Genomic DNA, 27,999 nt, shown 5'->3' with positions numbered 1-27,999 from the left:
TGAATCACCGAATAATTCACGAATTATTCCCATACCGAATTTTTGCCATATCCCAAATTGCTAACAAGGGTGTAAGCATTTCGAGTAAAAACTTCGACCATTGACTAACACCTAAAACTAAAACATAACCCACCTTGGCTAGCTAGGAAAAGGAGCCTAAGAAGTAAGAAGCACCCTTCTGTTTCTTGGTTTCTTTGTAGGTACCAACAAGACAATATGGGCCTGATCTGTAAAAGGGCGGCCCAAACAGAACAGAATCTCTAGAGTCTAGAGTTAAGCTGATCTTCCCGTAATTTCTTTACTTAGTCAGCGAACACCTGCATATCGATCTGGGTCAGTATAACTGATGAAGTGCCCCCCAATTTTAAGAAAATTGGAAGCATTCAGTGCTAAGATCGTTGCCTGATCTGGCTGAGCAATATCAGAAACAATAACGTCAACCATGCCAACAAACTGTCGATACTTTGCAGGACGTCTAGCATCATAAAAAAATAGGAATAACATTGCTGAACAAGTCTCGGCCACTTGTACGAGAAATTTCTACCGCATAGACAACCCCCGTTGGTCCAACAATGTCAGATATATGAGAGACTGCATGTGATACCAGATCTTGCTCCCAGGTAAAGAACCTTAGCAACTGGAGCAATCCAAATGTTGCAAAGCCCACCAATAATAGCACAACCAAGAGTTGAATGATAAGGGTCCCAGACCCTGTATTCAAGTTCTGTACCATCCCGTCCTGAACAGCGCGACACGCTTTTCACCATTAACAGATTCCTCACCAGGAACCAAACTCTTAGTAGCAAGATCATATTCACCTTCAGTTTTAATCATAAACACACCTTCATGACGATGTGATTTAACTAGCTATAATCTTACGTCCACCTTTCTTTCCACCATCGTGACCTCTTCCACGACCATCTCTATCATCATCACCTTGACGTCCTCTAGGTGGTCTCATTGCTGCTCTCTTGGCTAAAGCAACGAGCAGGGGCGGCCCTGAGTTTACGAGGGCCCTAGGCGAGTTCCTAGAATGGGGCCTATATATAAGCAAAATTTTCACACTCGATTTCAAAGAGAAGATTGTAAGAAAAACTGAGTTGTTTTTGCTTTGTCAAAAAGAATTAAAACATTAGAACTTAAAAAATAAAATGGAAAGCAGTATGGTTACTTTAGTGATACATATTTTTTTCTTTATTGTTATCTTTTTGAAATACTTATATTGTAGAGTCAACTGAAAGCTGGATGTAATGTACAAATGTATAATAGTAAGGGTCCCTAATAGTAAACATACGACCGCACTTATTTGATTTGGCACATTGACAACTGGTGTGGGTTTACTCATTTCCACCTTGATCATAATTTCGCCCTCTCATCCTTTTTTATTTGTACCTTTTATTTTGATTTTACTAATCAATAAACACAGACATGAAACGTTGGCTAAGGCTAAGGTTGTAGTGGGCCCACATGTGGCAGAGATAGTCGTAGTCGTACCTGGACATGTCTTTTGATTTTTTGGGTAAATCGGACCTGCACATGTCTTTGGGCCTAAGATTATTGCACATTGTTAAAATGGTACTCTGGTGGGAGAGAGTTAGTTAACCGAACCTGGATTGGTTGGGGGCCTATTTTGGGCTAAGAATTTGGGGCCCAGCCGACTGCCTGTGTCGACTTCTCCGGGCCAGCCCTGGCAACGAGGATAGATAGGTTTAGGGGTGTGAACGGGTATAGGGGAACCGCCAAAAAGAATATTGGTTATGGCCGGTCCCTAATGGGATTACAAATATACCCCAGATAACTGAGCCGCTGTCACCCTAGGGCCTAGGTTTTAGCATGCATGTTGGGAATGAGACAAACGGCCGACTTTTGGTTTGATAAAGGGCCCAGGCCCGGGCCCCATAATCTCCCCTTCCATCCTTTCCCAGTCCTATCAAATTTCCGATTCTCTTTTACAATTCTGCTCAGCTCCTACATCCATAGTTTGGGATTTTGAAATTTTCAAAATTTCAAAAATTTGAAAAACCGAAATTATTAATATTTCGACTTATGTCATATTTTGATCTCAACAAGATTTCAAAATCATTAATATTTAGACCTTATATTGTTTTTTCCCTTTTTTTTTTAACCGGAATTCCGATTCGGTTGTGAACACCGGCTACATCACAGTCCACTAAGGCTAGATGAAATACTGAATTGTAAGCTAGTTGCTAACTAAAATACAAAAGTCTTTCCGGTTATACCAACCACCAAGCAACCAAATTAAGTCAATGTCATAATCTAACTCTAAAGTTTAAAGTTCTAAACTAACCAAAGTTCATGTGAAACTGACGTGTATGTTACCGCGTCAGACTATATATAAAGTCTTTAAACTTTAGTCCTAAAACCACACACAATGCCAAAAAAGGGTAAATGGAAAAAAGAAACACCAAAAAACACAAGAACATGAAACTATGAAAGTAAAGCAGAACTAGGGAATGATGACGATGTAAGACCCTGTACACACTGAGGACTTTAGTGAGAGTGAGAGAGAGAGAGAGAATACTTGAAACAAAAACAATAAAAATAAAATAAAATAAAATAACCCATTGGATCCATAGCCTCACACTTCACTACTACTTGAAGTCTTGAACAAAAAACACTTGAAATGAAAAACTTCATCTAACCAAACACAAATAATATCTTCTCTCCACTTAAAATGGGAGGCCGTTGTTCAAAATACACACAATGTTGGTGGAACTCAAATCTTAAACCAATTGATCTTGACTCCACTGATCTCGGTAAAAATAAGTTCAATCCACATTTCTCTAACTATTTATTTTTCTGTTACTAACAGAGTTGAAATTTGTTATTTACAGAGAATGGAGGAAAGAAGAATGAAAAAGAAACATTACCTGGATTTAGTGAATATAGCTTTGAACAGCTAAAAATAGCTACATCTGGATTCTCTGTAGATAGCATTGTTTCTGAACATGGTGAAAAAGCTCCTAATGTTGTTTATAAAGGAAAAGTGGACCATGATCGTTTTATTGCTGTTAAACGCTTTAATAAATCTGCTTGGCCTGATTCTCGCCAATTTCTCGTTCGATCTCTAACCTCAAATTTTTAGTTTTTTTTATTTTTTATTTTTTAATTTATTTTTTTGTGTTTTTTAGGAAGAGGCGAAGTCAGTTGGGCTATTGAGAAATGAGAGGTTGGCTAATTTGATTGGGTGTTGTTGTGAAGGAAATGAGAGGTTGTTAGTTGCCGAGTTTATGCCGAATGAAACGCTTGCTAAGCATCTTTTTCACTGTAAGTAGTATTTTTTCGTTGATTTAAACAAATGTAGATTACTACTTATACTTAATTAGTAATGTGCTTAGTTATAGACTGTTTTGGACTATTTGTGCCGTACTTATGAGTTTGATTGTCTGTGTTATTTCTTATATTTGAATTGGTTTAATTGAAATGAGTTTGGTTGGAAATGGTTAAGGGGACGCACAGCCCATGAAATGGGCTATGAGATTGAGAGTAGCGCTGTATTTGGCTCAAGCGTTGGACTATTGCAGCAGTAAAGGGAGAGGTCTGTATCATGACCTCAATGCATATAGGGTCTTGTTTGATCAGGTATAATGCTTCTTTTCTTGTTTTCTCAATGAAAGGTAAGTTGCTTTCTATTGTCTAGACCTCATTTTTTAGACGGTTGTTGACAGGATGGTAATCCCAGGCTCTCATGCTTTGGTCTAATGAAGAATAGCAGAGACGGGAAGAGTTACAGTACGAACTTGGCATTTACACCTCCAGAGTACATGAGGACAGGTAAGTACTACTTAACGAAGAGTACATTGTTAACTTTCTTTGCGATTTCAATTTAAAGCCGTTATGACATTCTAATTTCAGAACCTGCAACCATGATCCTTTTTATCATGATAGCATGTGCTAAAATTTTGGTTAGAACATATGCTTTGGTTGTTTTTGTTAATGCCACTTAAGCTAGTAAATAACTTTTATCATGTTGGTGTTGTCCAATTAGCAAGCCTGATTCTTAAACAACCATATATGACGTTGTGCATATTCTTTGTTCAATCTGAGCAAATGATGTTTTTCAAGAGCATATGGGTGAACAACTCTTTCTGAATAATTGTTGAGCGTTCTACAATTTTTTGACTTTAGTAGAAACGTTAAATACTGCATTACATGCGAATCTGCTTGGTTTTCAAGTCTTTATGTTTCTTATCCGCATGACCAGTCATTAAACTGTGCTGCAAGCAATTCTGTTTTTCAATGTTTTCCTAGATTTACATGCTGTATAGCTGAAATAAAACTCAACCAAAATAAAGTAATGTTTTTTTGTTTTTGACAGGAAGAGTAACAGCAGAAAGTGTAGTCTACAGCTTTGGAACTCTATTGCTTGACCTTCTTAGTGGCAAGCATATTCCTCCAAGCCATGTAAGTTCCTCTTCTGTCTTAGTCTTAAAAATACAGGTTCTTTTCATTATTATACTATGGTTATTGATTACGAAGCTATAGACAAACACTTGATAAGCATCTGACTAATGTCTTGATAGCTTTAAGTAACTACTACTGCAAAGACTTCAATGCTCTTAGCTTCTGCATACATTAGTATTATGTTCATTTCGAAGCGCAAGTGTGTTTTTAAAGTGTTATGATTGACAATCCAATATTTGAAAAGGTGAATATATGACTTGCTGTCTTTGTGTGGTTGAGGTGGTATGACGAGTTCAATACTCGTGAGGATTGTCAATTGTTAACTAAATCATCCCCTTTTGCAATGCCTAAGATGAGATATGGTGCTATATCTGAAAAATCATTGTAGTATTCCATTATTAAAATGAAAATGATAATGGTCACAATCAGACAACCAAAACAAGTAGGAGATCTATAAAATAAGTAGAATGAGGGAAAACAATGATATTGATCGAGTAAGAAAAATTATGTAGCTTTGTTCCAGAAAGAATAAAAATGATGAAAGAGAACTCATGATGGTAACAAAAGGACATGAAAACACATTAGCTATTGAAAATCCTTTCTCAGGTCTCTTGTTTCATGGTCTGCGGCGCAAACTTAAGATCCTAAGCATAGAAACTGTATTGGGAAAAGAAAACTAGTTGTGGTTGTTTGCCGTCTATCTGTGTTAGATGGGGGATCAGTCACACACTTAGGTCTTCTGTTGACCTCTGTCCCTACTAGTGTCAAGCTTGGTGTTGTTTGTTCATCTCCCCTGTTTGTTAAAGAATTTGATCGCGTCCTGTTGGTTAAAAGGAAATTGACGGAAATGCGTGTATCTAATACAAATATCTCGAATAGTTTAATGCAAGCAATGGTTAGATATCTGTTTTTCTCGAGCAATTGTACTGCACTTGAACATTTTCTTGGGTAACCACAAAATATCTATCTTTCTTAATTATCGGTAGTGAGTATGTACCCACTTTAACCAAAGTACTTGGCTTCTCAGAGACATTAGCTAGACAACCTTGTAAATGTTCAGACTCTCACAATTATTTATGTCCTTCTCACAAGTCAAAACTGAGATTTTAGTGAGAAGTGTCCATTCAAATACTGTTCATAGAAGTGGTGAAAGTGAAGATTTTGATACATTTTCTCCCAGGCACTTGATCTGATACGTGGAAAGAATTTTTTGATGGTGATGGATTCTTGTTTAGAGGGTCTTTTCTCAAACGATGATGGGATTGAGTTGGTACGATTAGCTTCTCGTTGTTTACAATATGAGGCTCGTGAGAGGCCAAACACAAAGTCTCTTGTGACAGCTCTCACTTCTCTACAGAAGGAAACAGAGGTAAATGCCAGCATCATTATTTTTCTCTAAATTCTCCTTATACTGTAGAATACTCTTCCGCATGGTGTGTAGATCAATGAGAAATTTGAGATCCGGTTTTTCATATTATATTTAATGTAGGGCACACAATTTATCTATTTTATTGACGTTTGATCTGAAGGGCAAAATCTGCTTATTGGATTTGACGACTTACTTCTCAATTACTATGTTACATACGGGAACAATATATCCTTGTTTGCTCCCCTTAATTTTGCAGGTTCCTTCCTACACTTTGATGGGTATTTCTCATGGACCTGCAGCCTCGGCAGAGTCGTTATTGTTAACACCTTTAGGTGAAGCTTGTTCGCGATTGGATCTTACTGCCATTCATGAAATATTGGAGAAAGTTGGATACAAGGATGATGAGGGGATAGCCAATGAGGTTAGTGGAGCCTACCCACGCTTTAACACTTCCATTTTCTTGACAACATGCATCCCTAGTAAATAATTAATGGTGCCTTAGCTACATAATGTTTGATATTAGCCACATTATTTGTTCCAGCCTTCAAGTTCTCTTACATGATGAAGTAATTCACCGTGGCATGTAAAATTTAAATTTGCTGCTTTTTTTAAAAGTGTTAAATAATATTTGCAGCTTTCTTTCCAAATGTGGACCAACCAAATGCAGGAGACCTTGAACTCTAAGAAGCATGGAGACACTGCTTTTCGAGCTAAAGATTTTGCAACTTCCATTGATTGTTATACACTGGTGAGTCACCAGATCAAACTGTAGCTTACCAACTTTTAGCTACTTAATGCAGAAATGAACTTCTTACTCGTTTCCAACGGTTTTTAGGGATGTAAAGATAAGATCTAACTATATGAAAATTTTGAATCCCAAAATTGTAGACCTTTTTTGTCTATATGAAGCCTGAGTTGTAGGCTCCTTGCTATATTAGAATGTAAGAGGTAGACCTTTCTTGTTTTGAAAACAAGGAGAAAGCCACATCTCCATTTTTTGTTGGGTCTGGGTGTACACACCAGGTCCAGGGCTGTTTGCTAGGCTTGTGGTTGTTGGACGTTGTTGGACCCACAGTCCTGTATTTGGGGGGAAACAATATGTTGTCCTACAGTTTAGTGTTCCATTCCATTCTTGGTAAAAAGCTAAATTCGTCGACTATATTGATTCCCTTATTCACGTAGAGCTAAGCAGGCTCGAATGAGCCTCTTGATGACCTTACCTTACTTGGGATGATCTCTTCTTATTTGTTCCAAGATATTTGTAACATGGAAGTGACTCGACAAGTATTTAGAGTTCCATGTTTCCAATCTCTTGGAACAAATACGAAGAGATCATCCCAAGAAGTCTAAACCTTACGGTTCATCTGAAGAACCTCAAAGTTACACTAATATATCAAACTCGGTGAGTCAGTTTCGCGACATGTTTACCGTCTCCTATCCCATTGTATATGGTACAGAGCTTGGGAAAAAGTTCATCAATTACATGGTGAGCATGTCTTGTTTGGAGGCTAGTCATGCCTTCAATGTCAGCGTCATAGGGGGTGAGAAAGGATTTTGTTAAGTGACAAACTCAAAATTCGTTCAGTTAGTGGGTAAAGTGCATCATTAACTCCATTCTGTTCATCCATCAAATATTTAATGCAATTTCGCTATGATTTCTGTGTAGTTCATCGATGGTGGGACAATGGTATCACCAACTGTTTTTGCTCGGCGTTGCTTGTCTTATTTGATGAACGACATGCCTCAAGAAGCTCTTGGAGACGCTATGCAAGCTCAGGTGATCTCTCCCGAGTGGCCAACTGCATTCTATCTTCAAGCAGCAGCTTTATTTAGCCTTGGAATGGATACTGATGCCCAAGAGACACTAAAGGATGGCACAAATTTAGAGGCGAAAAAGAACAGCAGAAGCTGAAATTGTATAGGTTTTTCCTTCCTTTCTTGTGGTCTCATTGTTGTTTTCTTGTATGTAACTTTCTTCTAGCTTTTTTCCCCTTATCCATTTAAGTTTCTCCCGTGTTTGAGTATCCTTTTGAATTCTTTTTGTTCATTGTTGATGTACGGTCCTTATTTTCTCTGGGAGGAGCTCTGATTTCAATTTTATGTCAAGACACTGAGCAACATCTGTTGTGCTAAGAATCTTTATACAATGATTGACAGAAATCTTGAGTTTGGTAATGAAGAAACTATTTAGAACTCCAAGTTTGTACCGGAAGTTTCATCCGTCTTTCAATTGTTTGTTTCTATTTCAGTTTCTGCTAAAGCTCTGCGCTGTCCTCTAGTAAAAAGGAGTTAGTTCCTGCATTTCATATCTTCTAATGAAAAGGGAATTTAGAGTAAGTATTAGATTTTATATCAGTGTATGTCTATCAAATTTTTTTCATGAAAAGAGTTGGACGGAGCTGATTTTCCTGATGTCTCTGGTATGAAAATATTAAATCGGCCTCACAAAAGAAATAAATCTGCTCTTAGATTATGTTTTATGGTCCCATAAACAAGGTGTTAGAAAATGTGTATGTTTGAAAAAAGGTTGACATGACGACCCGCCCAGTGGACCATACATATATTGTTGGTAGGAAACAATATAAGGACTAAAATCACAGAATCAGGACCCATTTGTGAAACAAGGGACCCAAGAGGCCATGACTTTTACATTCTTCATTGGAGTACTCACTACTCAGTACCATAGAATGATAGATTGATAGAACAGATGGGGAAAATGTCCGGTTTTGCTGGGTGACACTGGTTAGATTGGAGAGCACATGGGTTTTCGGTAGTGCAATTTCTCACCTGGATTCTTTTTCAAAATCTATATCAGTTAGAACATAGAAGTTTGGACTGCCAAAAGCTTGTTCTTGCATTTCACGGGCAAAAAGGATTATGCTAAAATCTCAATAAACAAGACCAGTCATACCTAAAGAGATACAACCACAGTTTAACAGATAACAAAACCCCACGACCGTAGACTGCAAAAATTAATTTCTGTAAATTGACCGCAAGTGGATTAACTATATATAGTAATGTAATGAATCACTAAGGATAGGGTAAATCACTGGCAATATCATACAAAAAGTATCCCACTGGCTTCCCATGATAAATGTTGGGGTGTGAGTTACAAATATGCAGTAAGAAATATAACCTATGCAAGCCACAACAATTATTGAACCGCTGTCACGCACACTTCAATCTTACCGAACAAAGTATGAAGGACAAAAAAGAAAAACCCTTCAAGCTGCAAAATACGAAACCTGGGTTTCCCCAGGCCTACTACAAAGATGAAAAGCAGGCTTAATGGCAACCCATTAATTAACGGGAAGAAAAGGATTGAAGAACACCATGTACTCTTCACTTCCTTTATATGGTGTTCTACAAAAATATTCTACAATGTTTTGGCCTTCCAAACAATTACTCCATCTTTTGCATTTGCAGTTAGCAAACTCACCGAGCAAACCGTAATACACGGATGAACATATAGAAGCGCATAACACAGCGAATAATGGTAACATACAGAAGTATAATTTATGGAGAAGAGGCATTCAAAACTAACCACTATAAACTGTAGATTTAAAAAATGATAAATTATTATAATTATTACGATCTAATACAAATAAGCAAAGTTTTACTGCTAATTCTGTTTCTCTGCATACAACACAAAACGAGTAACCGAAACGTGCTGGACTGTGAAAAACAAAACAAAAAATAGGCTTTGATTTCCTGCAGTCAACTCAAGATACTCCTGTCAACCTCGACAGATATCATTGCTTCACGTAGGCTTACCCATACCTAGCAGCTGCCCAACCAGACTATTCACCTGAGAAATGGGAACTGGATTAGACACCAATAGGACAAATCTTTTATGTTTTGGTCTGCTAAAATATGCATTAGTATCATAGACAAGCTTCAGATACTTGTGGACCCCATTTTGCATGTAAGTGCTTGTGAACAATTAACCAAGTAGCTCTCCAAAGTCAATTGAAAGTATTACTTTTTCCAACGTCACTTTAACAAGCATTATAAACCACTCAAGAAAAGCAGGGTTGAAATTACAAAAGGTAAAACCTACAACAAGGGGAAAGCAGGAGACACATGATGTTTAACAGTTGCTGCAAATAATCAAATATATATGTTACGTTTTTATAAAATTAATAGAACGGAGATCTACATAACCTAACTTTTCTCTACAAACATATTACATATAATCATCTTGAAATTATGGAAGAGGTTAAGGACCTCCGTGGGAGCTATAAAATGTTCATACCAGCAGGTATACAACTTGTTAAGATTCTTGTAGAAGTTTCATGCTGACTCAATAGAACCTGAGGTGTTCCACACTTCAACTAAACAACTGAAGAACTTGAAGTCGTGGCATGTTGCGTAACTGAGGAGTTCCCACTAAACAACTGAACCAAACTTAATAACTCTCTCATACATATTGTATAACCTGCTCAGCAAGTTTCACAATAAAATTTGCTATTGTTATTTTCTATTTCTGAAAAGTTAATGGTTTATGGTGCTAGCTGGTTTCAAACCAAGGTTTTTTTTATCGAGGCTTAACTCTCAATCGCCTCTGAGGCTGGCCCCAAGCATCACAGAGGCAGAGATCCTTGAGTCTTTGATTTATTTATTTTAAAAGAATGCTTAATTCTTTAGCGGTTCAAATAAAATACATACTCTGGAATCTCTTCTTTTTATCTCAGCCATAGTTTCATTCACCATTAACACTAAAGTCTAAACCCAAGGAGAAGAAATATCATATCTACAAACATAATTGTTCTAAAGGAATAAAAAGTGAGTAATGTTCCACCACTATAACAGAGAAGATACTTCTAATTCAGAATTTGATGTCAACTTCTACCTCAAGCACCCTTACCTGCCAATATTTAGAAACACACCGATCAATGCAACTGTTTTCACCCATATGTAGCTCAGGTTCCTTGTACCTGGAGAAAAAAAGAGACTATCTATAGCCGCTGTGAAAAGATATCCCATGCTTAAAATTAACGACCATCACTAGGATAGTGACAAAACAAGATCAAACCTGTGGGCACAGCCACGTTCTTAGGTGTATGTGCATGTGGCTGTGTGCAGGCATGTGTGATGACCTTAAATCCTAAAATTCACTTAGTCCACCAGGTTTGATACGGTAACACATTTCAACTAATCAAACTTTTATACGAATGGACAAGATGCACAATACAATTATGTTGGTCCCAGAATGATGCTATTTAAGAAAAGGGGAGGTGGAGTCGTCTCTTTTTCTTGTCATGTTGCTAGAGATTAGAGAATGTGGACCAGAATATTTGGGGTCTTCACTAGCATCAAGGTTCCCTTTTTATTGCAGATAGTTTGAACTGCCTTTTCTAGTGAAAATGCATTTTTGAGCATGTATAAATAGTTAATTTATATGGGCCACTTGGAAGGTGAGAGCACAATTGAATTTCCAACTTTAAAGAGAAAAATTTAGGAGAGAAAAGAATCCCCTTACAATCAAATTCAAACCTATTTTTCAATTCCATGCAAGCTAAAAGAAATGAACAATTACTGAAATGTCAGAGGGGCATAAAACTGTGCATATATACATACTTACGAATGGGAAACCATATATACGTACGTACTTATTGCATGGATTTGTATACTTCCCTTTCAGAATCAATATTGAGTAAGAAGGGTATTGCACGCTTGAACCATTTTATACATGCATATATACACAAAAAATAGAAGATATAATACCTTTTGTCGACGCATTTATTAAAGCATGTATGTACAAGCCTGGAGCAAAATTCACATAGATGGAAGTTAGAAAGCATAAGATATATTAGAAAGAAGGATATCATTTTTAAAAAAGATTCTCATGATAATTACTACCATGACCAAAATCTCTTCCTATAAGAATGAACAAAGATCTACACTTTCATCAAGCTTGCACAAACTAATTAACACATCTAAAAATTAAAACCAACAGTCGCATGAATTGGCTTCTAATGTAATTTCTCCATGTCCTCTTACTGGTTAGTTCATCAGATTCAGTATAAGAAATTGTCACCAGAATCTAATAAAGATTTATACAAAGGTTTTAGTCCCTCATGGTTTTCACCTGCACCTCCCCCCTCCCATCCTTTTCCTTACTGAAGTAAAATATATCCTGCCTCAGATGAAATTCAAACTGATCTAAACGTGAAGATTGTGTTTGGTGTACTTGATTCGGGGGTTACAATTATTTTTGTCCCTTTATACAAATGCTACGAGTACATGAAATAACAACAGTGCAACCCATGATGCCTGGTTCGACTGTACTCTTGTCTGCACTTCATCATGCAATGCAACCCGCCAATACCAAAAAGTGGACTTGAACCTCCCACCGAAGTTAGGCTATGTTTGGTTCACGAAATTTCCATTCCTGGACAGTTGAGTTAGCGCCACGAATTTAGGAGGAAGATAAAGGGCAACACAGTTTTTATAGGAGAGAGGGAGATAGACATCGGCATCTTTGTAGGAATTTTGAGGAAAGCAACTTCCTCTTTTTTTAAAAAATTGGCGATGTTCATCTCCCTCTACGCTGCTTTGCCTATCCTCACTTCTACAATGGTGTCGCTAATTCAACTTTTTAAACCAAACATAGCCTTGGCGGCAAGACAATATGATGTGCAAGACGTTAATTGAGCCTTGGGCTGCCACCTCATCTATCCAATTTAAAGCCTTTTTCAAATTGAGTTTCATCTTTAATCTTGTAATACAAATTCTCAAAATTTCATCTACAAGTTGTACAAAACAAAAAAAAAAAAAGAGATGGCCAGAATAACCTACTTGTTGAATAGCTCGACCCTATATTCCATTTCCTTTTCTGCAAGAGTAAGCAACTGCAACCCCCAAAAAACAATAATAAAAATAAAAAATAAAAAATAGTAATTAGTATTTAATTCAAAACAGACAGACCATTTCTTTCTCGGCCGCCGAGGGTGCTTGTACGTTGTTCGCAGCCATTATATATTCACCTAAGAAACAAAAAAAAAATAATAATACTGTAAATCTAGTACCACACTGATAATGTAAACTTGTCAATCAAAAACAGAAATATTTATTCACCTTTATTTGGTTAGAAAACGAGGAATGGGCTCTAGAAAAGCGGCTGGAGGGGAGGGGTTTTAGACTGAACAAAAGGGTTCTTATTTGAAGTTACTTTTCTGACCCACTCCTAATTACTTAACTACCCTTAGGTATCCATCCCACTAGTATAATATGAGCAGAAGAAGCCCTAAACACAACTCTTCCCGCCTCCAATGGAGCACGGGTCAATTAATGATGTAAAGTCAGCAACGTTTTCTTTAGCTGATGAGGATCACACACTTGCTAATTCCGTTCGCTTCACTCTCAATCAAGAGTAAGTTCCTTGAACAATCTTGGTTTCTTATACTGTGGTTTGGTGATTAATAGGTAGTGATTTTTTATGTTATTTTTCAGTCCAAGGGTGACATTCTGTGGGTACAGCATTCCTCATCCTACAGATGCCAAAGTTAACATAAGAGTTCAGACAACTGGTATGCTGTTCATCATTTTTCGTTTTTTTTTTTTTGTTATTAGTCTAGAGTGTAGAGTGTAGAGATCCAATTTATTTACTTTTTTTTTTTATAAGAAATACATTCTTATAAGAACATATATTACATATATTACATTGACATATTAGATTCATCAGATACCCCTTTAGACTGTGTCTGATAATTTAGTTTTGCTCGATGTTATATTTATATTTGCAGTTGCTTGTTTTGTTTTTTCCCCTCCCGCTGTTAATTTTGCTTCAATTCACTGACTATGTGTGATTTGCGCGCCATATAGTGGGTTGGCCAAAGCCAGGGAAATATATTAAGGAATTTGCCACACTTGCAGCAAATTGCGACCAAAATAAGAATTCACCCAGTGTTTAATCAAATGCCGACAAATGCGATTTTCTTAGTCTACAATTTTTCCTGTACCAATGATGATTCGCATGGAAGATTTTCCACTGGAAAATGTTGATAAAATTTTCATCCGCCCACCTTGTTATCAATACACTGGCTTAGTTTAAGATAGAGCTTACTGGTTCTTTCTCTCTAAATCGCACTATCCACCACTCCATTAGTCAATTCAAATTTCCCCAGCTTCCTACATGCATCTGCTGTTTTGTTTTTCAACATCTATTATTTTCATCCCTTTTTGTGGAAACTCCAACGCAGAAGCTTCAATCTATTGTAGCGAGCATTTGATTGTGCTTGTGGCTGACCAATTTCATTGCAACCATGAGGTTGTGGGCTTCAAGCCCACCTCACTAGTATTGGGTATATCAGATATGGTTAGTTGATAATTTAACTCACATTTATCTTAAGGGATCCCTTATCTTAATCTGTTGTTTGTCTCTTTGGTGTCTGTAGGTGATCCAGCAAAAGAGGTATTTACAGATGCCCTGCAGGATTTGATATTTATGTGTGGGCACGTGAGAGAAACTTTTGATGAGGCTGTTGATAAGTGTAGGAAGAGCAACTCTGGTAATGCAATGGACATCAAACCATAAGAAACTTTTATTTGTACTCTGTACTTGACATTTAAATATGTATATGAAAATTTTCTGGAACCAGATTGAATTATTTCGTTGATATGAAAGTCTGTTGTTTGATCCTAGTGACCAGACATCTTTTATCAGCCCCAAGTCTGTTACCTGGTGGTAGGGAAGTGCAGTGATTGTCTCCCTTGCCTTTACTGTCTGCAGGGCATGTTTTGGAGGGTTTTTCATTAACCATTAGTAGTGACTTAGTGGCCCTTGTTGCAAAATTTTGGATATAACGCGTCCATGCCCCTACAGACAATTTTTTTTATACATTCTCTTTCCACTAAGATGAGCCGAACTGACGTATGAGTGCTTGATAATTCAATTTGGTTCTAATTATTTCCAGTGGTTCTGGAGATAAGGCCCCATTGTTTCCAGTAATTTTGGAGATGAGGCCCCATTTGGTAGTACTGAAAATTGGTTAGATGTTTTTTTTTTTTTTTTTTTTTTTTCTGGTTTGAACATAGTGTCCCTTTTCATAGCTGGAGACGTGTAAATTGATGTCTAAAACGTGATTAGAAGCACTAAAACTAATCTTTTCGTAATCACTTTTTGTGATGCTGTTTAGATATCTGTATTTAGTAATGGAGATTGTTGGAACCTGCTTTTAGCTATGAAATTGAAGAGAAAAAACTGCTTAGGATTTTAGCAATGCCAAATGGAGGCCCGCTTAAGACATTCAGCCGATCCCAGATACTTGAGAGAAGGGTTCGACGAGGGATTTGATTCTGACAGCAGCACTGACATTCACAGTTCAGCTAGACGATGTTACTGGTTATCTAGAAGTGGTTGCAAGCTATGGCATGCAGCTGGAGGTCTTGCGAAGCACTTACAGAATAAAAGGTTGTATATCCAATTAAACAACCATATTAATGTTGTTTGAATTATTGGTAGGCCATTCATAGTTTGTTACTTAGGTGTTGCTCGCAAATCACATGGAATTTTATTCTACAACTAGATCATCCGAATGGGACCTCTGAAATCTGAATCTCTCATAGGCAATTCACAAGATTGCCTTGCGACGTGATATCACTATTTTCGGAACCCAGTTGATATTTTTTTCACTGAAAAAATCAGCACACCAACATCACGATAGCATCTGAACTGAAGTGTGCTTTCACCCATATCTGATTATGGAGATTCCCTAAAATTGCTTTGGTCCCAACGTGTGAGTGTGTGACACAATGAGTGAAATAGCCACACCACTTGGAATCTTTTTCCATACAGTGCACAAGAGAAATGTTACACGCTAATTGATTTCTGATTGCTAGAAGGCGATTTCATGTTTTCAACCGTTTTTTCTAGTGCAGGCATGCACTTTAACTTGATGGAGAAAGTTGTCTTAGCTCCCCAGATTACTGTTAATGGAAGTTGATGAGATTGTCAACATGTCAAGTTGCAATACCAACCTTAAATCTTACACTGAAATGTTTTCAAGCTTTGGAGTTTTCGGTTTCACACAATTTGATACCCCACATGAACCCAACCTTTTGACTTAATTAGAGATTAACATGTGGTGACAAATTCAGAACAACGATGGGTTTGCTTTTATATTGATCGCAGATGCAACATATGGACAGACCTTCAGAACATTACAATTCTACGGACGGTCGCTACTCGCTAGCGTGTATTGGATTAGGCTGTACACCGCACAACAGAGGCTACAAATGTCAGGATATCACGGTTAACTGGCCCACTCTTCAGATGGAGATTCCATGCTCCTGATATTCGTATCACTATTATTCTCACCTTCGTACTCATGTCCACTGTTGTATTATTCATTTATTTGGTACTGTTGTTAGCTCCCGTTTCTTTCCAAGGTATGACTTACGTTCCTCTTCCTTAACTTTGACATGAACCTTGCTCAGCAATAAAATTACCAACTATACTATCTGTAAGAAATCTCTAAAAAACCTTGCTATAACACATCAAAGTACATTGTTCACTTGAACAGCCATTTCAGCAGTCAACCTTTGACTGAATATTTACATGTACATATGCACGGAATCTCTTGGAAAAAACCTTTCTCGGCAAATTCATTGTCATTGGTATCTCTAAAACACATCCTACATGCTACATACAAGTGGACGCAAAGCAATAAAAATATAAATGGAGATATTTTAGGCCCTGGAATGGAAAACCAAGACTACAACATAAAATATAATTGCCTTCCCTAAGCATCAATAGAACTAAAGCTGACACTCAAGGATAAAAGACTCTAAGCAAGATGTGAGCACAACAGTGATCGATGTAAAGATGGATCATATGAACACACAAGGGGCTCAGAAATCCCAGAGCCCTTCTTTTATGAAAATTTAAGAAGGTACATTGAAGTGGAAGAGCCATGAGATAACAAATGCAAATACCATACAGGCGAGCAGGAAATTCAGGAAGCGATGGCCATGCCAGAAGCTCCGGCTCTCCGCAGGGGGTGTGGCTGCAGCAGCTGTGGTATTGTTTGTTTCACTCCACTGCTCCAGCAACTCGGTCTCATTTGCACCAAGAACATTTCGTGCAACGGAACCACAGATCTCACAAGTCCTGCAAGCAAATAATTAACATATATAAGAAGAACATGATGCTTTGTCATTGTGTTCAAGCTTCTAGATGATAACCACTGCTTTGAAACTTTGAAGGAAAAGGTGAACCGCCAAATTCTCAAATACTTGAGAACACTTACTTGCAGCACATTATTAATAATATTTCTCCTTTTTTTCAACTGAAGTTTGAAGACCCTGCTCGTTATGGAGAGAAACATACATTTTGTATAGCTCTCCGTTCTATTCTCTTGAATTTTCGTCCGATGAGCTTTAGGAGGTTTCAAATCGCATTATATCTCAAGTTTACACTTTTAAAATGTAGATATACGACAGGTTCCACGATAAGTCGTTTCTGATTATGTTTGTCACAGAAATTGCTATGCCCTTCATATACAGTGAACCTTCCATGCTCCCTGTCTAAGCCTAATTAATGGTATGCTCCCTCATGACTACCTTCTGTGATTGGTCAATAGTACGGAAATAATTGACAAATAGACATCATATATTGGATCAGTTTTTAAATGGTAAGAGCCTGTCTACACGAACAGGAATAATTACCCAACCAAATATTGCACCTTTTACCAAACAAAGAAAAATGGAGAGAAAAATAAGCAAATGCCTATATTGCAGTCTAACAGAATTTTTTTAACAATTATTGGGGAAGACTGATTATGTACTCTGCTGCCCTAGTAAATTTTGATTTATAAAATTTGACATAAACTGACATAAGGGATTATTGTAGTTTTCTGCTGTATGTATATAACTTATTAAAACATCAATTAAGATAAATTGGTTTAAGTTGTGTGATAGAATGGTTATATATAATACTTAAATCTAGTAGGGATAATCTGCATTGATATAAAATCGAATGATAATCAACAAAAAAGAAAAATAAAAGTTAATAAAACTGTTTAATTACTAAAAGAAGATGCCATCAGAATAACTAGTTCTATTCCCCCCCTTCCCCCACACCATCCTTTGGAGGAAAAGAAAAAGGAGAAAACAGGGAGTGAACTCATATGACAGATGTGAGTGTCAATTCAGAAAAGTTTTTTAACACTCCAAATCAATGCAGCATATCTTAAGAAAGTAATATGATCCATGAGGTGGCCCAACAATGGACTTGAATAGCAAATAAAGTGAATATGCTACTTAGTCCTACATCTTCCTCAAAAAACTGCCTCATAAGTTCACCAAACAGAAAAATTGGTATACGCACTAAGTGACCAATTCCAGATCAAAATTCCAATCTAGAACAAGCCAATAGTCAATAGTCAATACCATATGACCATATCACACACGTCAAAAAGGATATATTCCACTTTCCGAAAGCAAAGTAGAAACCAGAAAGAAGAGTTAACAGTATCTAAGAACAGGGACGCGCGAGAGGAATCAACAACACAATAAAACAGGAAACTAGGAATCCCTTACGTTTTTCTCCTTAAACTATTCTATTAATGTTCTTTATTTAGCATAATTTGCTTTTACTTTTACTTTTGCCAAAACAAAGCAAAGCTTTCCTTCTCATACAAGATTCTGTAGCTATCTGCCTTACATTAAACATTTCCATCAATACCTGGATCCATTAAAACCATGTTCACACAATTTAAAACCATTAGACAGAATTATAAAGCCAACAGAACAACCTTAATTCAAAGCACCCAAACCTGAAATTAACATCAAAGGTAAAAAAACTCTGAAAAATGCAAATAAATTCCAACTACTACACAGAAAACAAATAACCATGAAACACCTCAATGTAGTAGATCCAACTAAAATCTTGAGCCTAAAAATCTAAGAAGCAACAAAATGGTATGAAATATACAAGCAAAAATATTGAAAATCAGTATAAAGATCAAAACTTTACTTACTTGTTTCCCTTAATCTTAAACCAAGCTTCAGCACAGTGTTTATGGGCAGCAGCTAAATCTTCCTTACAAGAACAGCCCAACTCAATAGCAATTCCAGTTTCAGGATTACTACTTTCTAAAGTAAGATGACAAATCCTACAATCTTTCTCCACTTTAGCCAAATGCACTTTCATCTCTTGAACAACAACCCCACTTTCTAAATCAACTTCATCTGAAACATCTGATGCTGTTGAACAACTCCTTCTATGATGATGATTTTCAGAAACAACACCACCCATCTCAAGATCAGAAACACTTGATTGTCTATATTCATCATAAGACCTACTACCACTACCATTTGAATTATTATGCCATGATCTATCTTCAGCATCAGAGAAACATAAACTTCCATCACTTTCTACAACATTAGATTGATGCTTGCCCTGCACTTCTTCTCTTCCAACATTACTAGAACTCTTCTTCTCAACACTTGCCATTACTTTAAAAACCTTCCAAGTCCCAACTTTGAACTAAAAACTTAACACTCGTAAAGATTTAAGAAGGGAGCATTGCATATTTGGACTATATGATCTCTTCATGTGTCAGTCTGCAAAAACATGGCTTGGTTAAACATAGAAAGAGAAAAGACAACTTTTTTAAAGAAGAAAAAAACAGCCCCAGGAAAATAATTGAAACTGAAACAACCAAAGTTTCATTTCATTTATGGAGGAGTTAAAAAAAAAATCAGTTATGCTTGCAGTGATTCATGGACCTTTTTTTTTTATTACATTTTGATAGTACTAAAAAATCCATGAAAGAAGAAGAGTTAGAGTGAGGAGAGAGAATAATGGATTTTGAGAGTTGAGACAAGAGCTGATTATATATATATATATATAAAAGAGGTTACAGATTTCTAAAACTTGATTAAAGTTAGAAATAAATTATTGGTTCGTATTTTGTCTTCTTCTTGTGATGATTAATTATATATATATTCATAAAGCATAACCACGGGTTTTATTTATTTTTTATTATGGATTGCCAGATTCACCCTTGATTATCTGTGATCAAGTGTCAGACATTGCTTTGAAAGAACAACGTATGATGTGGTGAGAAGGTCAATTCCGTTTCTATGACAGTCAATTTTTCAGTGGGAAAGTGAACGGTTAACTACTACACTCTCACTTGCTCTTTTGTACGTAAGTTATGGTGTGTGCAGGTGTTGTGGTGTATTCCTAAAACTGGGTAATTTGTTTGCTGCCACCTGGATCAATAGTTGGGTATCAGTCGGTATTAGTGAAGATCAACGACTACAGGCATCCCAATCCTAACAGCTGATATGAGCGAGTAAATCACATAATCGACCAAGAGCATGGTGGACAGCATGGAAGTATTCTCTATCAAGCGTGTCTATATAGAAGCAAACAAAGTTGCAGATGCACTTGCAGCAGCAAAGGGTTCCTAATGTTCAGTACATAGCTATTGCACCTACTTTTTTTTCTGAGGATTTAAGGAATATTGTCATTGATGATGCAAATGGGAACTAGTTTGCTCCCCAAAGGTCACTAATTCGATTCTCTTCAGGGCATAGTTCGTGATTCCGAACGAAACTCCGGAATTCTGTTCGGAATTTCGGTTTTCCAAAAAACCGGAATTTCAAATATAGAGTTAAAATATTTGAAATTCCAAAAGAATTTGAAATTTCGAATGTATTAGGGTTGAAATTTAATGGATTTCGGTTTTTGGATTTATCAGAATTCTGAGAATTCCGAAATCCCGAACTATGCTTCAGGGTCATTGGCGAAGCAATATCCAGCCGAATTTTCAAATAGGGCCACGTGATTAGTTGAGGTGCACGTAAGTTAGCCCAGACACCCGGTCAGCAAAAAAATATATTAATAAAATGAGGTAAGAGACCTCTCAAGTCTCAACCCTGCTTGCTTACCAAAAAAGTATATATGAGCGAGTATCTAATTTAAAGTTTTAAAACTATAGTATGTGATTTCGAACGTAATATTATACTTCTGCTGAATATTTCGGTTATTGAAAAATTTGAAATTATATGTTAAGGGTCGAACTGTCTTTAGCATAGTATGTGATTTCAAATGAATTTTTGAAATTCTGCTGAATATTTCGGCTTTTAAAGAAATCAAAATCATAAAGTAATAGTTGAAAAATACCAATTTTGCATTTCTTTCATGATTCTGGTTTTTGGAGCTGTCGGAATTCCAAAATCACGAACTATTGTTTTAAGTTGACAAAGGAACAGACAGTGTTTGGTGCTATGGTAGCATTTACACTGGAGCATAGTTTGTGATTCCAAACGAAATTCCGTTCGGAATTTCGGTTTTCCAAAAAATTGGAATTTCAAATATAGTGTCGAAATAAATGAAATTCTGAAAAATTCGAAATTCCGAATATAATAGGGTTGAAATTTATTGGATTTCGGTTTTTTGATTTATCAGAATTTCGAGAATTCTGAAATCTCGAACTATGCACTGGAGACAATAACTTGCTCAAAACTGGCAACATCATAAAGTTTTACCCAAAGGAACCCCAAACTTTTTCATCCTACATGATAATTGTGATATATTGTTGTGAGCTCGATCACATTTCCACTTTATAGTTCACATGTCCTTTGCCATTTTTATGAGAATCATACTCCATTGTCGATGTAATCTTGAATGGGGCTAAATTTTCAAAGGGCTGAAAAACTCAAATATCTCATGTGAAGTAGAAATGTTGGTATGGAAATATGTAATTTAATTTGTTTAATATCCAACTCCAAATGCCAAAATAATTAACAAAAACTGATCGGGAAAAAAAAAAAAAAATTCACAAAATCTCCTAGAATCATCTATTGGAATTTCTTGTACACGAGAACTTAATTAGTCGATCAACTCCAATTCACCAGTGGATAGATAAATATTGCAATTAGAGGTGCCAATGGGTACCTGATTACCCGGAACTAAAACCGAATGTTCCGGTTCTAGGTCTTAAAAAATTAGACCCATTTACAACGGGTCAGTAAAAACCAAACCGATAAAGAACTGAAACCGTAGAACCGAATAGTAAAAAACCCATGGGTATCCGAATCGAAATTGAAACCGAAACCGATTATTATGATTTCGATATATAAAATTTAGTATTATATTACATTTAAGATAATCAAATTCATACATTATAATATAAAATATATTTTTTACGTATAAAAGTCTATTAAATATATATAGCATAATAGTGAATGTGTGTTGTTAAATGTATATTTTATAACAATACGTTAAACAAATATATCATAGATGGTAATAATAATGTCAACGTGTATATTCTGAACTAACTAATATATTTTATATTTATTAACTTATGCAAGTGTATATTTAAATAGAATATACATACTTAATATATTGTGGTACACACACTTATTATAAACCAATATGTAGTGTTCATGTTAAAAATTAGTGATGAGATGTAATTGTAAGACGCATGTACTCGCATGTTCGATTTAAAATGCGAGTTAATACACGTGTACAAATATATGTGTAACCGTGTACAAATATATGTGTATGCACGTAAAATATATCAAGGTAACAAATATATATGATTGCACGTGTACACGATCGAGTTAATACAAGGAAACAAATATATGTGTATGCACGTAAAAAAAAATTACATTTTTGGGATTAGATATTTGATTATTTTAATTTTTATATCAAAGCTTGAAATTATTACATGAATGGTAAATGTTTTAACGTGTATGGTTGATATATGCTCATAGATTTATGTAAATATGATTATTGATATATCACTAATTATACATAAAATATTATCATGTAGGAAAAAAAAAAAAAAAAAAAAAAAAAACAAGTTTTAGTGTTTAAATGATTGAAATTGTTTAATAATCATAATAAATAATAAATACTCGAATTAGAACCGAAACTGATAAAAAAATCGTGGATTTTAATGGTTTTGGGTTGGGTTCTATAATTCTCATACAAAATCTGTTGAGAACCAAAATCGATAGAACCGCAAATAGTAAATTCCAAATTGAAACCGTTAAAACTCGATCTAAAACCGACCAATTGGCACCCATATTGCAATTGCAATTGAGCTGCCCTTCTGAGTCCGGATTTTTTGGTACATGAAAATAAAGTGCATGGAAGGTACACAATCATTTCTAGTATTTTAAGTGTCGTTAGAACGTCTATTTTGCTTTTAGTGGCATTTATTTAACGATTTAAGACTGATTCAAGTAGGGCTGTCAATGGGTCGGATTCAAGCCGGACCTATATAAGTCTAGGTCCGGCCCGTTTGTTAAATGTATGTGTTCAGGACTGGCCCGACTAGAGAATATTTTTTGGGAGTCCAGAACTGGCCCAGCCCGATTGGCTAGTGTGCAAGTCCGACCCGAATCCGACCAGCCCGAAAACCTTCACTTGATTCATTTCATGAAGATCTAGAAAAACACAACTATAATTGGGCGGGAAATGTTGAAGAGTGAAAATTGATATTCATTCATTCATTTTGCACAAGAAAAATGGAAACAGGCTAAACGGAAATTGCATACATTCAATAAGAAAATAACTGGACCTAACAACTGGGGTAGGTCCTCCCCACAAAAAACAACAAAATATCAAGTGGATTCTAGACACTTGTGAACATGAATCCTTGGTCCACAAAAGACCATTCCATCACTTAGCTTTCGAACTTGAAGAAAGACAAAAAACAAAAAAAAAACAAGCAAAACAACAAACAAAAAACTTCCTACAGTGCAACAACAATAACCAAAAACTTCCAAACAGTGCAACAACAACAATAACCTTCAAAAACTACATCCAGCATACTCCAACATCTTTGAGTTAAACCTGCAAAATTTTAAATGAATCACTACTTTGAATACTCCCCAAAAAGGAATAGAATCAAAGTAAAGTCTCATATAACTTCTAATACTCTCACCTGATTAGATGAAATAGGAGCATTTGGATTGGTTTCATACTTCATTGGTGATTCCGCCACTAGAAGAACAAGTGCCAACATCTAAAGAATAAGAATAAGGATGAATCAGTAACATCTACGGTAATATAAAAGAAATAAGTATTTTAGATAACAATATATTACCCATTTCTTCAGCCTGCACCCAATCTTGTCCACAAATCAAAGCATCCACAATTTCAAGAAGCATAGAACTTCGATATTGATCAAGCACCCTGCCACTTGTGCTGAAAGTTGATTCAGATACCACAGTTGAAACTGGAATCATCAAAATATCGCGAGCCATCTATGCCAATGTGGGATACTTAGGTGCATTCACTTTTCACCAAACTAAAATGTCAAAGTTTTCCACCCTTGGAAAAATTGGCTCTTCTAGGTACAAGTCCAAATCTGATTTTCTATTTTGTCCAGTAGAAACCCCATTGTTGTACCAACTATCAAAGGCCTTGAGCTTCTCCTGACTAGTACTTCTAATATCATATGATGAGCTGCCAGAATTAGTACTAACATTGACATTTAAGGAAGAACTAGATGGAAAAGTTCTCTCATAATAAGAGTAAATATCAGAAAGTCCGTCTCGAATCCTCATAAAATGAGTGTAAGAATCAATACCATAGATCAAATTGATGTAGTACTCAACTATCTTCAACTTAAAATGAGGATCTAAAACAATTGCAATAGCCAAAACCAGATTGCAAACAGACCAGTACTTATCAAACTTTGTCTTCATCTTTTCAGCCATGGTGCTTACAATTGAATTGTCACTTTCAGACCACCCAATCAGCTTTAAATGGATATCAGCTACCTCAGGAAAATATTGATTTGCAGTCGGATATTGAGTGCCTTTAGATACATAATAGACATGAGTGTTAGTTACTCCATGTTTCTATTTAACAAAAGCTGAACATACTAAAAATGTTGTACCTGAAAATAACTTTGAAGCATCATAGAAGTTCTTCAAAATATCACAAATAACTTTTGCCATCACCCAATCTTCTTTTGATGGCGCTGCCTACAAGGTATATAAATTAAAGGCTCAATTAGTTATTTACATAAAAATAAGTAATTTAAAATGCAGATTACTTATTAATCTTGGAAGAAGGTTTATCACCTTATAATCTTTATCAGCCTGCTCCAAACGAGAAAATGCATCCTTGTATTCAAGTGCAGATTCGAGCATAAGGTAAGTTGAGTTCCACCTTGTCGGAACATCATAGCTAACACCCTTGTTCCCTTATAGTTTTAATTGACCAATTGTTGCCTCCCATCTTTGCTTTCTCACAGGTGAAGCTCGGATATACTTTACACTTTCTCTTATTTTCACTAAGACATGCTTGATCACACTCAATCCATCTTGCACAATTAAGTTCAAAATATGTGCACAACAACGGATATGAAAAACATCCCCATTCAAAAGGAGGTTTTCATCTTGACCAATCGAAACCTTAAGCTTAGAGATCATAGAGTCATTGGTAGAACAATTGTCTACTGTTATAGTAGAATCTTCTTGTCAATATTCCAATCTAATAAACACCTTAGAACAACCCTATAAAGTGTTTCAGCATTCAGAGAATCACCTACCATTACAAAATTAATAAATTTCTTTTGCAAATACCACTCAGCATCAACATAATGCACTGTCAAACATAGATACCCATCATTTTGTCCGCTCGTCCACATATTTGTGGTAAGACTAATTCGAGAAGCGAGACTATCAAACTGACGATAAAGCTTCTCTTTTTCAATCCTAAAAGTTTCCATTATATCATTTTTTATTGTGTTTCGCGAGACGACATAAAACAAAGGTTGCAAGTTTTTCAGAAATATCCTAAAAAACTTATGCTCAACCATGTTAAATGGGTATTCATGTTTCAGAATTGCACGAGCCAAGTCTAATCGACTTCTTTCTTGATTAAACTTCCAATTTTTTATAATAACAGACTTGTCTTGAGCATTTGCTACAGCAGACAACATTTGTTGACCAATATCTACAAATATTTTCCTTGGGCATTTTGTCAAATGCCTTTTCAAATGTGTAGTACCACTAGTACTCGCACCTGTAAATCGTTTGTTACAAAGGTTACAGAAAGCCCACTGCTCACCATTGTTACCTTTCACCTTCTTAAAGTTTTGCCAAATGCTTGACCTTAGCTTGCGTTCAATTGGAGAAGGGTCGACGGCATCGACTTCAATTGGTTCTTGTTGAATTTCAGCCATATTCTTCTGCAAGATATAAATTCAAAACAAAAAACCCCAAGTCACTAATACATACAAAGTCACAAAGAATTATAGATATGGAAGAAATATTTTTGTAACTATTGAACGAAGTTTTATATAAAGTTGTTGAGGTTCATTATTCGTTGTGTTCTACTCAAGACTTCAGGCTGTGAGTCTGACTTAAAAACTACAATTAGCTCAATCTTCTTGATAGGCATGGTACAGATCGAACATACTCAAAACATACTCGAATAGCATATTCAAATACCCAATGACTACAGCAAAGCCTAAATAAACAACTATACTCGTAATAGTACTTCTTCCCTATTAGGACCCTTGTGTCTCCAATTTGAATCTTCAAAAATTATCATCACCGCCTCTGGAATGCCATCACAGTGAATGACAATTCTCAATGTTCCATAATCACACCTTAATTATCTGAACCATGTCCTCATCTTCTAACTCGTGCTCCCTTCCCACTCTTTGGGGTCTATGTTTCACGCTTGAGCCCCAAACCAAGGCAAATTTAAATTGTTTAAGCATATCTTTGAACGAAGTTGAAGAAGAATACCTTGTAGGGATTGGAGAAAACAAATCTTCACTGGTTAAGTTGATAATTGGTAGTGATGAGCCTTTCTCATATCTCTTATGTATTTATATTTTATAGGTGTAGTTTTTGACAATCAAGTAGTTGGGTCTATTAGTATTTCTTGGATGAAGATTATTATCTTGGAATAGGAAAGGGTTTACATTGGAAGAAGAAGAAGAAGCCATCTCAATTCTCAACGTTGGTGGAGGATTCTAGACTTCTAGTTGGGTAATATTAATGGTGGCATCTTAATGGGCTAGGTTAATATATTTTTTGCACTACATTATATCTAAGTTCGGGCCGGGCCCTTATTGGGTTCGAACATGGTGAGTCCAGAACTGGTCCAATAGCTTATCAGACCAGACCTGTTTTGGGCCGGACCCTGCATTTCGGACATATTTTGAGGACTAGGTCCTAAATTATCGGACTGGACTTGGTCGGGCCTAGCCCGGCCCATTGACAGCCCTAAATTCAAGACAGTAAAAGGCCGTTTATCAAAAAATAAAAAGAGAGTAAAAGGTTGCTTCTCGCAGATTAGTACAGCTGATCCAGTATTCCTGTTGTACTAAGGTGGACACGGTAACCATTTCACAGTCCATTACGTACTCTGTAGTTTGCTGCACTTGTACCTTTTGCCTTAGTTAAATTGAGTTCCCAGTTGTTTAGCAACAATGATTGTTGCTTGTGAATTATGAGGCATCCGAGCGGCAATTGTTAGATTGGGGTCCGAAAACCAAAAAAAACTCATATTCTCTCTCGTTGTTTTTTATTTTCGGACAGTTGGATATATTATCCAACGGTCTCGGAACCCTCATCGCTCTGAGGATATTCTAGTGTTGCCCAGGCCCAATTGTTATTGTAGTACTAGTACTAGTCAAGGTCCTATCAATAAGTCATATTATGATGTGATTGTGCCGTGTAAAGGCTGTGATTCTCTCAGGCTACAGACGGTTCTCTTTTGACTGACTCATGCACACTGCTAAAGTGCTAATTGATCGACCAAAAAACATGTGAGTAGAGATAGGTGCATTCTAAAGGTTTACAGTAAAAAATATGGGCGCGACTGTCACACATGTGCCAGCACAATTGTTTTTTACGAAATCAAATCCTATTGGTTGGGATTACTGATGTGGCTAGATAAAAAGAGAATAAGTTATTGAATAAAAACCAACTTCTCGTGCCCTCTCTCCTCTTTTACATAGTGGTTTTTTTTTTCTCTCTCCTCTCATGTTCCAAGTGGCAACCATAGTTTGGGATTTTGAAATTTTAGAACTTTTGGAATTCCGATAAATCCAAAAACCGAAATTGACTATATTTTGACCCATGTCAAATTTTGATTTCGACAAAATTTTGAAATGATTAATATTTCAACCCTATGTTATATTTTCTGATTTTTTTTTTAAATTGAAATATTTGACGAAATTTCAACATTCCGTTCAGAATCTTGAACA

At 36.1% G+C, this 27,999-nt stretch overlaps 4 protein-coding genes and 1 pseudogene across 6 annotated transcripts; 2 read left to right on the top strand and 3 right to left on the bottom strand.

Annotated features, from left to right (window-relative positions):
* On the bottom strand, nucleotides 1-1,033 carry LOC147486451 (rRNA 2'-O-methyltransferase fibrillarin 1 pseudogene; annotated as a pseudogene).
* Nucleotides 1,034-2,568: 1,535 nt separating this feature from the next.
* LOC147486450 (serine/threonine-protein kinase BSK5-like) lies at nucleotides 2,569-7,987 on the top strand. Of its 2 annotated transcripts, none has more exons than XM_086571825.1 (10): nucleotides 2,569-2,777; nucleotides 2,856-3,079; nucleotides 3,153-3,288; nucleotides 3,470-3,603; nucleotides 3,690-3,795; nucleotides 4,340-4,425; nucleotides 5,606-5,794; nucleotides 6,051-6,215; nucleotides 6,462-6,542; nucleotides 7,461-7,987. In XM_086571825.1, the coding sequence occupies exons 1-10, from the start codon at nucleotides 2,696-2,698 to the stop codon at nucleotides 7,704-7,706; spliced, it is 1,449 nt and encodes a 482-aa protein (XP_086427951.1). In that variant the 5' UTR covers nucleotides 2,569-2,695; the 3' UTR covers nucleotides 7,707-7,987. The 2 variants fall into 2 exon arrangements, with proteins under 2 accessions (XP_086427951.1, XP_086427950.1); XM_086571824.1 differs by having other exon boundaries at nucleotides 6,429-6,542.
* Nucleotides 7,988-9,326: 1,339 nt separating this feature from the next.
* LOC147486448 (uncharacterized) lies at nucleotides 9,327-19,709 on the bottom strand. The gene is made up of 7 exons (XM_086570254.1): nucleotides 18,778-19,709; nucleotides 12,875-16,907; nucleotides 12,725-12,783; nucleotides 12,596-12,648; nucleotides 11,522-11,560; nucleotides 10,662-10,731; nucleotides 9,327-9,602 (listed from the first exon to the last, which is right to left on the bottom strand). The coding sequence occupies exons 1-2, from the start codon at nucleotides 19,251-19,253 to the stop codon at nucleotides 16,682-16,684; spliced, it is 702 nt and encodes a 233-aa protein (XP_086426380.1). The 5' UTR covers nucleotides 19,254-19,709; the 3' UTR covers nucleotides 9,327-9,602; nucleotides 10,662-10,731; nucleotides 11,522-11,560; nucleotides 12,596-12,648; nucleotides 12,725-12,783; nucleotides 12,875-16,681.
* Nucleotides 13,031-14,435, top strand: LOC147486449 (uncharacterized). 2 transcript variants are annotated; one of them, XM_086570255.1, is made up of 4 exons: nucleotides 13,031-13,169; nucleotides 13,250-13,326; nucleotides 13,999-14,114; nucleotides 14,194-14,435. In XM_086570255.1, exons 1-4 carry the CDS (start codon nucleotides 13,069-13,071, stop codon nucleotides 14,236-14,238), a joined length of 339 nt encoding a protein of 112 aa, XP_086426381.1. In that variant the 5' UTR covers nucleotides 13,031-13,068; the 3' UTR covers nucleotides 14,239-14,435. The 2 variants fall into 2 exon arrangements, with proteins under 2 accessions (XP_086426381.1, XP_086426382.1); XM_086570256.1 differs by lacking the exon at nucleotides 13,999-14,114.
* Nucleotides 19,710-23,299: 3,590 nt separating the features above from the next.
* Nucleotides 23,300-26,738, bottom strand: LOC147486447 (zinc finger BED domain-containing protein RICESLEEPER 1-like). Its single transcript, XM_086571883.1, has 6 exons — nucleotides 26,531-26,738; nucleotides 24,854-25,965; nucleotides 24,667-24,754; nucleotides 23,869-24,585; nucleotides 23,707-23,787; nucleotides 23,300-23,615 (listed from the first exon to the last, which is right to left on the bottom strand). Exons 2-4 carry the CDS (start codon nucleotides 24,920-24,922, stop codon nucleotides 24,065-24,067), a joined length of 678 nt encoding a protein of 225 aa, XP_086428009.1. The 5' UTR covers nucleotides 24,923-25,965; nucleotides 26,531-26,738; the 3' UTR covers nucleotides 23,300-23,615; nucleotides 23,707-23,787; nucleotides 23,869-24,064.
* Nucleotides 26,739-27,999: the final 1,261 nt, after the last annotated feature.

Source organism: Coptis chinensis, chromosome 7, assembly GCF_015680905.1.
Source record: "Coptis chinensis isolate HL-2020 chromosome 7, ASM1568090v1, whole genome shotgun sequence".
NCBI classification, from domain to species: domain Eukaryota; kingdom Viridiplantae; phylum Streptophyta; class Magnoliopsida; order Ranunculales; family Ranunculaceae; genus Coptis; species Coptis chinensis.
Note: the sequence above shows the minus strand (reverse complement) of the source record. Positions and strands in the feature narration are given on the sequence as shown.

What these genes read in the sequence shown, in the direction of transcription:
- LOC147486450 (XM_086571824.1), top strand. Translation starts at nt 2,696, where the DNA reads ATGGGAGGCCGTTGTTCAAAATACACACAATGTTGGTGGAACTCAAAT. An exon ending in CTGATTCTCGCCAATTTCTC is followed by an intron (nt 3,080 to 3,152) that starts GTTCGATCTCTA and finishes TGTGTTTTTTAG; the next exon opens with GAAGAGGCGAAGTCAGTTGG. An exon ending in TCCAGAGTACATGAGGACAG is followed by an intron (nt 3,796 to 4,339) that starts GTAAGTACTACT and finishes TGTTTTTGACAG; the next exon opens with GAAGAGTAACAGCAGAAAGT.
- LOC147486449 (XM_086570255.1), top strand. Translation starts at nt 13,069, where the DNA reads ATGGAGCACGGGTCAATTAATGATGTAAAGTCAGCAACGTTTTCTTTA. An exon ending in CGCTTCACTCTCAATCAAGA is followed by an intron (nt 13,170 to 13,249) that starts GTAAGTTCCTTG and finishes GTTATTTTTCAG; the next exon opens with TCCAAGGGTGACATTCTGTG. An exon ending in CATAAGAGTTCAGACAACTG is followed by an intron (nt 13,327 to 13,998) that starts GTATGCTGTTCA and finishes ACTCCAACGCAG; the next exon opens with AAGCTTCAATCTATTGTAGC.
- LOC147486448 (XM_086570254.1), bottom strand. Translation starts at nt 19,253, where the DNA reads ATGGCAAGTGTTGAGAAGAAGAGTTCTAGTAATGTTGGAAGAGAAGAA. An exon ending in TTTAAGATTAAGGGAAACAA is followed by an intron (nt 16,908 to 18,777) that starts GTAAGTAAAGTT and finishes ATTTGCTTGCAG; the next exon opens with GACTTGTGAGATCTGTGGTT.
- LOC147486447 (XM_086571883.1), bottom strand. Translation starts at nt 24,922, where the DNA reads ATGCTCGAATCTGCACTTGAATACAAGGATGCATTTTCTCGTTTGGAG. An exon ending in AGGCTGATAAAGATTATAAG is followed by an intron (nt 24,755 to 24,853) that starts GTGATAAACCTT and finishes TATACCTTGTAG; the next exon opens with GCAGCGCCATCAAAAGAAGA. An exon ending in TGCTTCAAAGTTATTTTCAG is followed by an intron (nt 24,586 to 24,666) that starts GTACAACATTTT and finishes ATGTATCTAAAG; the next exon opens with GCACTCAATATCCGACTGCA.